Below are 11,930 nucleotides of genomic sequence, written 5' to 3' on the forward strand. Positions count from 1 at the left end.
CAGAAACCGATGCAGCAACTAGTTCATTATTCTGCTTTCAGAACAATAAAAAGACAACAGTACAGCTCTGTGGTCTGAAAGGGTGAATGACCGTGACAGAGTTTTATTTTTTCCTCGGGTAAAGCCAGATTCAAATTATTTCTTCCTTTCAAATGAAAAATGACAGGATTTGCCCTGAGAAACAAGTCAAGACTTACTTCATCATGTGAACGAAGCTGCTACTTACTAAAAGTCAGCGAAACTCACCTTTATGTTGGCCTCCTCTGCCTGTAACAACCATTTACAATCTGTATGCTGTAATAAAAATTCCAGCGCCCCATCCTGTTTAACACTGCGTTATGACTTATGATGAAATGTAATTTGAGACAGGAAAAAAAAGCACACAATGCTGCCTAACTTTGCAGTGCGTTGCAATTATTGCAACTTATATTTAGCTCCTCGTCCTCCAAGTCCCTGCAAGACAGGCAGGTCAGAAACAGACTGGCTCACAGATTGTTGCCTAATTAAAAGTAGTGCTTTCTGACAACTGCTGCAGAAGCAAGAAGTCATTCCTTTCCTCAATCATTCTGTCAGTCGCCCAAGAGCAACCTGGATCATCCCAACAAAATTAATATTTTGAAGTTTGAATGTCAGAGGAGTGAGGAAGGAAGGGGGGGGGGGGGGTTACGCGCTGACAATTAGCTCTGAGGCTCTTTTGCGTTCTAATGGTTCTCCGTCATAATTTGAGTGATGTGAGTAAACACACAGCATGGTATATTTATTACTGGTGTCGCATTGTCTATGTGTGTGTGTGTGTGCGTGTGTGTAGCCTCTAGACCCGTGCATAGCAGATGAGACATCTGGGGGGGGATTGTTCGTCTCCAAACAGCACACACTCATTGACGCCGACAAACACACTTCACTTACTGTGAAAACAAATCTTGTGCTAGACACAAACACACTCACCGTTTGCATATACACGCAAAAGCAGATGCCGACGCAAAATTTACAGCGCTCATAACGCAGACGCACACAACCTGAGCTCACTGGGAGCGAAGGGATGAATTCCTGGCATCTCTTCTAGATCACCTCTACTGTGCTGACTCTCCATTCTTTAAGCTGTGAAGCGAGTTGCATGGAGGCCACCTTAAGTGAAAGATAGGTGTTGCTGTCCTTGGGAAACGCATTCACACACACACATACTCTATCTTTCTGTTGCTCTCTTTTCTCACACACACTGTGTCCCTTGGGTGTTGCTGTCTGTTCCTTGCAACTTAACAGGCAGGGACCTCCAGTAGCAAGAGATGCCGGTGGCATCCTCTTTCACCCGCTGGTAGTGGGGCGCGATAACACCGATGCTCAGCATCGCCGAGAGAGCACTACGCCATTCCCCTCCGCCTCGCAGCACGGACCCCCACTTTACATATTCAAAGCTAATCCTCCCCTGAATATATAGACTGGTTTTATGTATAGAGCAAGATCCAGGAATCACCAAAGGGCATCCCCAGCACTCGGAAGAACACTTGAGCTGATTTTATTAGTGCTTTATATAATTCTGGCAGCGATATACACACTGTGACAGGGCGCTGTGTACAAACTGGCCTTCAGATGTAAGGTGACAGCTCCTCCGAGAGAAATAACAGCCGTAGAAGCACTCTAGAAAAAATTAAATAGATAAAAAATATAGAATGAAATAGAAAAAGGCTCTACTATGAGATGCAGTGACCACACTAATGTAGAGAAGTTCCCCTCTGTTCTTAGATTTATGACATTTTAAAGCAATTTTATGGGCTTTCCCATATAGGCTTATTAGGCCTACGTTATTCACTTATCTGAATAATAGCATGCTTTATGGTGATGTGGCTACACAGCTATGTCACTAGACGAAGTATTATCTAGCACGAATCCTGTTTGAGCGTGAAAAACTAACGTCATTTGTTTTACTTATTTGTGGTGGTAAATTTGCCATCTTCACACAGGCTTTCTTGCAACATGTCGTTACTTTTGGCCAAACATTTCAACTTAGGACGTGTATTATTCACAAGAAAATCTGCTTTTTAGACATTATAGTTGTATCTAGCATAATATGTTTGTTGTTTTTTATATTCTGTTTCAAAATCCTGATCATGAGGGCAGATGACGCTTGAAATAGGGAGGTGACAATGACAAAAAAAATAACAACTTTGTTTGACTGTGTAATAACGTGACTCCATCATCCAGTTAGTTAAAAGACTAATCCTGCTACTTAAGAAGTCTGTTTCCATTTACTGAGGAAATATTGACGGATGGCTCATTTCCTTTAAAGAGCTCTGTTTTCGCAGGCAGTGTCCTGGACACCAATGCCCCCGAGGACTTTCTCCTCCCTTAGACTAACATGACCACAGCTCCAGGGGCCAGCAGCTTTGCATAATACTCTTAAATTTACACCCAAAATTTGTCTAAACGAACACCTTAAAAAGCAAGTCCTGGAAGAAGTGCCCTGAGCTATAGACACTGTTACACACTGTTTGGAAGGAACAGAACAGCGAGGTGTGTCCTGTTTGATCTGCTGGAGACTGAGAGTCATGAGAAACTAAATATTTCTGTTGTTTATTCAGCCATTATTGAACCAACTCTGGTGACTGATTTTTTCTTTTCTTTTCTTTTCTTTTCTTTTCTGTGCTGCATCGCTAGCAGGAAGTAGGAGTGGAAGGAGTTGTGGGTGTGCAGTAAAGAATATAATGATAATGAAGTCTTTATTTGACTTGCATATTGAATTCTGTTTAAAGAAAGTTAATATTAATGATCCATCATATGCTCTCATTCAGCGCGTTGCCCAGGGCAGGTGTCTGTAATATTGACCGCGTTGAAGGAATCTTCCAGCTGAATCACAACAATACAAAAAGTTAAAGCTACGCTCCCATCAGTGTGCTCCAATAAAAGACATTAAAGGTAAAGTGAGGTGTTGCTTTTCAAACACTCATTACCTATAAACAGATGTTCCCCAGCTGCCAACTCACAAAATGCACTGCTGACAACAACTGTTAGGGCTGATATTATGCAGGGAAATGCATCTATATAACCTAAGACCTTCAGAGAAGGCCTCATAACCACTCTGTCTGAAGAAACAAGATGGCTGATGAAGAAATTAATGCAGGCAAAGTCATTATCTTCCCTCCTAAAACCACAGTGGGTTTATGTCCCCCTGTGTCGTTTTTTTCTCCGGGGCTAGCATTTAAGTGTCGATGGACTTATAAAAAGATAGGACAAGCCAACTGTGCTCCTTTTGTCTCCTATCCTCCATATGGGAGGCAGCAGCATATGCAAGAACTGGCTCAGCTTCTGTAAAACTTCCATTAAAGATGCACAACTAAGGCTCTGCCAGCTTGAATATTACCTCTCTGCGCAAATTATTTATGGCTCGGAAAAAACGCTGATGATGAGCATCTCCAGCGACTTGTATAAATAAAAACACTTTTCTCTGCAATTTCAGCTGCGCTTTTTTTTCTCCCTTTTTTTTTGTGTGTGGGTGGGGTGATGTACTTAACCATTTGTAGAAACAAAAGGTATGCAGTTTATTCACATGGTAAGGTTTTAACTGTATTGCATTAAATTATCTTGTGACTGTGTTGTATTATGCATGGTTTGTATCATCAGGAGAGGATATCCCCTTATAGTTTGTAGATTTTTATAATAACGGTGACAAAGCTGATAAATATGAAGATGAGGGGTGACAATGACACTGATGATGATGAATTGAGAATATGAGAAATGAAAGGCAGAGCAACGCAGAGTTGTAAAGCGCAAAGAGGCCCGTGCTTTCACGAGGGACACCTCATCATCTTGATATGCCATCAAAACTCTCATTAACAAGGACCCTTTGTCTTGCCTTTGCATGACTCAGCCCACCGTCCGCCTGCGCGTGACGACGACTCTTCGCCGGACCAATATTGACCTAATTTGGCATGCAGAGAATATGAAGAAGTTAACCTTTCGAAAAAACACCTTGCAGCAACATTAATTGACAAACCGCATCAATTCTGCCTCCTACCCCTCTTTTGTAATTACTCTGCCGCACGTTTGATTGCCGCTGCGGAGCTGAGGACCCACGCTTCATTTGCCGTGAGGTCATCGGCAGCCCTCAGAAATATGAATATGATTTATACAGGAAGTGAGTGCGCTCTGTGTGCTGTGTGTGTGCTGTCTTTTCTGTATGTGGTGTGTGTGGCTAAGAGAGACACAGACATGAAGAGAGAGAGGGAGTGGGGGGGGTGTCCTTGGCTACGTACTGTATGTTGCATGAGGAGATTAATGCCTCCCTGGCAGCCATATCTGCTTAGCAGGAGGACTTCTCCAAAGTACACCGCATGTAATTATCTGGCAAGTTTATACTGGTTTTAGATAAAGGAGCACTCTGTGGCACATTTTTTTAAAGTTTGCTCAATTGCTGCTCTATCTGTATAATTTGCAACTTGTGAAAAGTGCCAGCCCACCTCTCTGACATGACTGCTTGATGCTGCCGTAATGAAATATAGATGTGCGGAAAGAATGCAGAGGTAATTTTGACTTAACCCGTCATTATATTAAATTTCCGTTATTTATCCATCACATTTCCATTGAGTGCATTTTTTTGTCATGTATTTGTGCTAAAAATATGTTTAGTTTTTAGAGGAAATGACAATGTATCATTCCATCATGGCTCATACCAGTGAGATTTAAGTTGTATTTCATATCACTGTACATAAGTAGGCCAACCCAGAGTTGTGAGAGCTGTTTCCCCTCTGGGACCAGAGGTAGTGTGTCATATAAAGTCTCCATTTCTGCTTCTTCTCCAAGTTCACTCTAAGCACCAGGACAGAGGCAGAGACTATGCATGACAACACTACTCGCAGGCCTCGAGGAAAATAGCAGTTCTCCTGCCAATCTCAGTCACTGTCATCCAAGTTCAACCTGTACTTTGAGATGCTTGATACATTTTGCCAGGGGGCATCCTGGAACAGGGTTTAACATTGTTGTACTGCTCATTTATTGTTAAGTTTCCTTGCTGACTCTCTCGGGTTTTTTCTGAAGGTGATCGGTGACGTGGAAGTGGTGGACAATGCGGCGAGGATGGTGTCCTGCCAAAGTCAGGGCTCTGCCAATCAGAGAGAGGACAAGGAAGGCGCAAGTGCTCTGCTCCAGCTGCGGAAACGGAAGAAACTATTTGGGCGTGAGTGATTGCCTCCATATAAAAATCAGCTTTATTGGGATAACAAAAGTACGTTTTTCTCACAGCTCGCTGTGTTTGAGGGCACACATAGAAAGGCACACATTCAGTAGTCCTCGTCTCCTCAGGTCACACATGTGACCTTTTTACCCCCACACCCTTCCTACCTGCTGTTTGTTTAGCAGAATTTTCGGTTTCATCCGACGTTTCGTTCCCTCAGGGTCCCATCGTGTTGAGCCAGTAGGAGGAAGCGGGTGTGGCTCCAGTTTTGCGCTGCAAGACCTCAACCAATGACATCAAAGCAATGGAAGAGATAGTTGGACCTTAAACTAATGTAAGTCATCTGATCAACCATCTGTTTGACTTATAGCCTCTGCAATGAGCTGTGTAATCCTACTTTCAACAGCTTTTTCAAACTAGTCAAACATGCTTGTGTGTGCTGCATATTTGTGCAGTACTTCCTGGGTACTGTAACTTTAAATGACAGAAAGAAAAAGATTAAAATAGTCAAAAAGGAAAAAGACAGAAGCTTGACTCACCAGAATAAAGAATAATATGATATTGCATTGCTCTCGGACCCCTCTGACATGTGAGCGCATGTGAACTGCTAAGCTATTGCTAAGCTAATAAACAATGTTCAGCAACACTCCTAATGAATGCAGGTCGTTAGGTGTTCAGCGCTGCCTCAACACAGTGAAAAATGAAGATCCCAAAAGTCACTAATCAGAACACGAGTGATAAAATATCAATATTGGCCTCACATTAAGCAGGATAATATTCAAGCCAGCTTGATTTGTATTGAATATGTGTCTGCTAGCCGGTGCTCAGTGTAATGAAGTGGCTCACAAATCAGGCCATAATGGCTGCCTACTTACACATATTGCTTAATTAAAGGTTGTGAGCTTATTAGCATGTGTCTCTGGCGCAGGGCGCGGGGAGATGGGAATCGGGGCTGATGTCGTTGAGGGCCGGGCTTTAAAGGTTTTATAGATAGCTAACCTATCATACTAAAGCCATACCCCCCCTAAAATCGGATCTTAATAACCTGTCATTTTCATTGATGATGATTCTCCTTTATGGGCGGCCATTACGGATCAAGTTCTGGGTCTTGTTGGATGGCGATAGCGGCCATTCGTGCTCGTCATTATCAGGAACACACCTTACTTTGGCCTTGAAGTTGCTCCTCGCCTCCATGTTTAAACCATCAGAGTCGTGGCCCGGGGGCACAGTGCATATGGACACGCACGCAACGCATTCGCTCTCACACGTACACACACACACACCCAACACCTGATCCTCGGAGCTCCGCTAGAGCCACAGGCCTTTGCAGCCTAAAAGTCCCCATAAAAGGAAGAGAAAATTTAAAGGAAATTAGGTGCCATTTTTAGATTTATCCCTCCATCTGTGATATAAAACGAGGGAAGCACAACATGTTGGCATGATTCCACAGGGAATTCATCCATTGTTTATCCCCGCTATATGCCAACGCTCAACAGATAACAACGTTTTGTTTATTTTGGTGTATCGTCAGCATCGGCAGGATGTGTTAGACTCTCGTGTTGCATCCTGTCCTTCTCTCTGCCTTTGACACTAGCCAGAACCTATAGAGCTAATGTGCTCCAATTAGAGATCACTCCATTAACAGTGACAGTGCTACACCCCCCAATTCAATCAGCCTCCTAATGAACATTAAGCAGAGACGCTGACTCTCAGAGATGACAGGAAGCTCTTCTCTCTCTCTCTCTCTCTCTCCATTTGTTCTACCTTACTACTTACTATCTATATTTCTCCTTTTCCTTCACCCAGCTCTTCTGCTCTCTTTACTTCCTCCACATGCGTCTGTATGTTCACAACAGGATGCTGGTCTGAGAAGCCGAAAAGCGCAAATATTCCTCTGGTCTATGCATCTGTTTTGATATGTTAATGCTCTGATATAAATCTATAATTCTTGATGAATGGCTTTTGTTTCTCCTCCTGCTTTCTCTCTCCTGTGATGTTTTCTGAGAGTATCATCAGCTTTTCAGTTCATCATCATCAAAACAATGCCCCGTGCAAAATTTTCCAACTGGGGGCAGAGGGTGCAGATACAGAGGGGGCAAAGGTATTTCAGTGGTTCAAATATTTGATTGTTAATGACAAACACCGTTTCACCACAATTTAAATTTCAAATTGATCCCTGGGAGCAATTATTTCTAGGGGAGAGAAACACGCCGCTAGGTCTCTGCTCCACACATTTGCTGATTTAAGTTAAAAGAAAACCTTTTTGCAGAGCTATCATAAGGGAGCTGCAACTTTTTGAAGTAAGTGCCTGCATCTGCTTAGAGCCAACCCAACCTGGGGATGTTGCTGGAGAGTGAGAAAAGAGGGGAAAAATAAAACATAAAAAGAAAAAAATAACACTTTGTCTAATTCTATATTTATGTAGCCCTCAGCTTGAGGTATTCACATAAAACAGTTTGTATTCAGAAGTGCTGCGGTGATCGTTATGCTGCACGTTGAGATCGGCAACTCTTCGGGCAGGGTTGGCGGGCGCAGCTCAGCCTGATTCATTTGAATTAAAGTTACCCAACTAAATAAAAGGGATTCAAATTCCCACTTTTGCTGCTTTGTGTTTTTTTTTTCTTTTCAAACCTTTTCAAACCACTTCTGTTTTAAAGGCATTTCTAAAGCCTTCCTTTTGATGAAGAACTTTGTACATTTACTGTCTTTGCATACATGTCTGTATTTTCTGTTTACCCAATGTCATTTGTGGCAGCTTCTTGTTTGATGTTGAAATGTAATTATGTCTTGTAAGGAGCAGAGGTGTCCTGATGCTCTTTTGATCAGAGAAATCCGACAGCACAGTACAATATCCATCGGGGGAGTCTGACAGTACATTCAGCTTAAATGCATGTTCACCACACTTCTCATCTATGAAGGATATTTATTTTTCTGAAAATGTCATCGTAAATATTAAATAAAGCTAGAACTTTTGTTATTTAACCTCTGTCTTTGCATACACTATTTAAAAATATATAAAAAATGTATTTTTCAACATTGAACTGTTAATAAATGTACTTTTCATTGATCTCTTTATTATTAAATCTTTTATTTTAATAATTTATACAAAGAAAACTTTCCTCGGTTTTTTAGATTAGGCCAAGCAGCTACATGAAAGAGCTGCTCTAATCAGCTCAGCAACACACCTCTCCTCTGTGACATGAATTTTAGTCGTCCCCGACTACGCGTAACCTGCAACACCAGTGTTACTGTGGCATTTATGTCACGGTGCTCGAAAATAATATGCAAAACAGATATACATTCCAGACCTCTGTCAGGTTTTTCTGCCCAAGCTGTATTCTTCTCCACTGACCCCTAACATGATTTCCTGGTGCTTAAACCGCGGAAAACACACACGGTCGGGGTGTACGGGGATGTCAACATCGTGCCATATTTCTGTGGCATCTGGATAGATCATGTGCCTCTCTGCACACATATTTATTTATTTTCCCTCTTCCAGAGCAGTGTCAGGGAGGCAGATGTCCTGCTCACAGGAAAAAATAATTTGCGGTGAAGAAAGGGGAGGGGAGGTGGAGGGAAAAATATATGAATATGCAAATCTTGTCACAGTGTGGAACCTTGTAATGAGTGGGAAATGTTGTCGCCATCTTTCATTATGCAGAGGTCATTGCTTAATGCCAGGCAGCTGGGCCCAGCTTCTTCTCTCTGCGCCCGCCCCCCCCCAACCTCTCCTGTCATCTCACAGCAACTTGAACCAAACTGCAGCCTGGCACGAAGCAGCAAAGAGGTCACACACACACACACACATGCAGACACGCACATATCCATCCATGAAAACACCTGCATACGGCCTTGTAGCCTCACTTTTCTTTTTGTCACTTCACTTTAAGGTTTAAGGCAATTCTTGAGACTCTTAAGCTTTTAAGACACACCTGCCGGGAAGATAAAAGACCCACTGTTTGTCTTAGCTCTGATGTAAATATACTACATACATCACTCGTCACAGAATGTTCAGGTTTGTAGCTGCGTGTTGCATGTGCTGTTCAGGAGAACTTTGCATATATAAAACCTCTCTGTGCACACTGGCTCTGAGAACATGCAAAGCGAGATTATTAAAAATTTTCCACCAGGTAGAACTTGTATGGATGGTTGCACGACAGTTTGTTTGAGTTGGAAGTTCAAAAGTAGGCGCAGCCTGCACCGATCACGCTGCAGTTGTTGTTGTTGTTCCTCGCCTTCCTTTTGATCAACCCCGTCCGTGTTTTGTAGATTGCTGAGACAGCTCGCTGCTGTTCTGTCTCCTCTCGCAACAGCTTTCCTGAAATTTCCGCTGGCGTCTGCCCGACATTGAGCTATGGGGCTAATCATTAGGTAAACCCGTCTCCCTCTCTCTCATGCACTCTTCAAATAATCCTGGGTTTGAATGCTAAAAATGTAATGAACTTCACGGTTCATTGTGTCTGACATTGCTTAATTAATGGGTGCATTTAAAGTACATAGGGCCCTGGTAATTGATTTATATGCATGATTTGCACATACAGCTGTTGGTTCCTGTAGGAGACTCATCACTCAAAAAGTGGCTGTGCTGATGATAGGCTGGCTAGGTAATATCAGGATGTTCTGTTGGCTGGTCCAGCCTTTGGGAAAAAAAGACCAATTTACATATTTTCCTCTGTGATTATCAAGAACTACTTAGAATTTTGACTTGGGCATTTTAATATATTTTTGACCAAACACTTATAATAGACTCACCCCGGCAACATTTTTTGACATGGAAACCTTTTGCCTCCTGTAGCATAATTGAATAAAATGACAAAATATCGTTGAGAGGCTTTATTTTCATTAGGCTTTGCCTGACGATGAGGGTTGGACACAGTTAGTTTTGTGCCACACAGAGCAATTAAACCTCCTCACGCCAACATGATGCTTTGGCTTGGCTGTCCCTCTCTATCAGTCTATGTGCCTGGTCGCTTTCCACACACACAGCTTGCGTTACTGCACCTGCCAGGACCGAGCTGGACACCGGCATCACCAACAATGAAGGCCCTCAATGGATGTGTGAGCTAAGGCACACATCATGCACATTGGACATAATGTGTGTTCAATCACATATATGGATGGCAGAAAACGCACATTCCTCCTAATCTGAATGACTGCTCTTCAGTTTTGCTCATGCATTATGCAAGGTGCCGGAGAGCCAAACTAGTGCAACCGTGCTTATATGCATCCAACCATGCTGAATATTCATTATGTAATCAGACACAGTGTGCAGTATGAAGTTATCATGATGCAGGATTCAGCAGAAGACATTTAGATTCTGGTCACCAATGAGACTCAATCTGATAATGAATTAGCACTTATTTTTTAATGGTTGAATATATAAATGTCAGTTAAAAATTACATTACAAAACCAAAATTGTGTGCATGACTAGATCTGTGGCATTAGAGGGTGAGGGGAATATGCATTTAAAACACCAGTCTTGCCATTGAGATTATGGACCTAATTATTGTTAACTGAAAGCTCCAGTTTTTCTCAATGCTGAGCCGCCACCTTTGCAGTGTTAGCATTTAGCCTTCATTGACCGCGGCCTTTATGCTTAGTCCAGGCATACACGGTGTGGTTATAATTATTGTTTTCTGTGGAGATCTGGAGGTCGCCGGCCCCTAACCATTATTTGGTTTTGGACGGACCCTCTGCGGAGCTCAGATCAATCTCTCACCTACAGAACATTCTAGCATATTTCTATCACCGGCATATTGATTTTTCCATGAGCAGGCCCCTGTTGTATGTGTGAGGTGTTTTCATGCACGGCACATGGGGGTGCAGCCTGCAGCGTGCACAAACACACCCGCTTGCATGCACTGTACATGAGCTGGCACAAACAAATAGACACATGCACAGGTGCACACGCTTGCACACACACATGCTTTTTCATTTATTCATTTCTGTAGACACCCATAGGCATTTCTGTGTGTAAAATGCACGCATCGGCATATTTAGTGGCTTTAGATCTCAAACGCACACACTCCTTCACCACACATACACTCCTTGTTAAAGCAGACACCAAGTGAACCATGTCCTCTCTGGGGCCAAGTGTCTCGCTTTCTTTATTACACGCACTAATCAATACAGACTGGCCTGTTGTTGAGGGCTGCCATCTTTCCATCTTTTCCTCTGCGGCCTCCTTCTCTCCCTCCTCATCCCTCCTTCCCCTCCACCTCCTTCCATCATTCATATATCACATTCCACCTCTCCTTTCATCCGTCCTCCCTTCTGTCTCTCCACACCTGAATTCCATCCATCCATCCATCTGTCCGTGCATCCATCATCCCCTATCCCTTCATCGTGTGCTCCCACCATCACTCCATCCATGTGATTGTTTTGGTCCTTGGCATTTCTATGATTCAGAGGGAAAAGAGAGGTAAAGAGGGAGAGAAAGGAGGTGTGTGTTTGTGTGTGTGTGGGAGAGAGAGAAAGAGAGAGGCAGCGTTATTGTCATCTATAACATGGCCGGACAGGGGAGGGTGATTTGGATTTAAATAATGTATTAGATTTTCAGAGCTACCATCCACAATGCCTCACAACACTATGAAACATAATAACTTAAAGGTACGCATGTGTGTGTGTGTGTGTGTGTGTGTGTGTGTGTTTGTGCGTGTGTGAAGGTGAAAGAGAGAGAGAGGCACACTGTATGAAATTGCACATCTTTTAGATGCAAATTGAGTTGCGTGTAAAATGGTTTGATGCAGCCTGATCGGGTCAGGT

General features: G+C 42.8%; 1 protein-coding gene across 1 annotated transcript in view; it reads left to right on the forward strand.

The window, feature by feature from the left end:
• Positions 1–5,543, forward strand: part of ofcc1 (orofacial cleft 1 candidate 1) — a 78,468-nt gene extending 72,925 nt beyond the window's left edge. Inside the window, exons 23-24 of the mRNA XM_041961729.1 lie at positions 5,029–5,167; positions 5,385–5,543. Coding sequence (XP_041817663.1) covers positions 5,029–5,167; positions 5,385–5,458 — 213 coding nt within the window. The 3' untranslated portion in view covers positions 5,459–5,543. The remainder of the gene's footprint in view (positions 1–5,028; positions 5,168–5,384) is intronic.
• The last annotated feature ends 6,387 nt before the right edge of the window (positions 5,544–11,930 follow it).

This window comes from Chelmon rostratus, chromosome 20 (genome assembly GCF_017976325.1).
Source record: "Chelmon rostratus isolate fCheRos1 chromosome 20, fCheRos1.pri, whole genome shotgun sequence".
Classification (NCBI taxonomy): domain Eukaryota; kingdom Metazoa; phylum Chordata; class Actinopteri; order Chaetodontiformes; family Chaetodontidae; genus Chelmon; species Chelmon rostratus.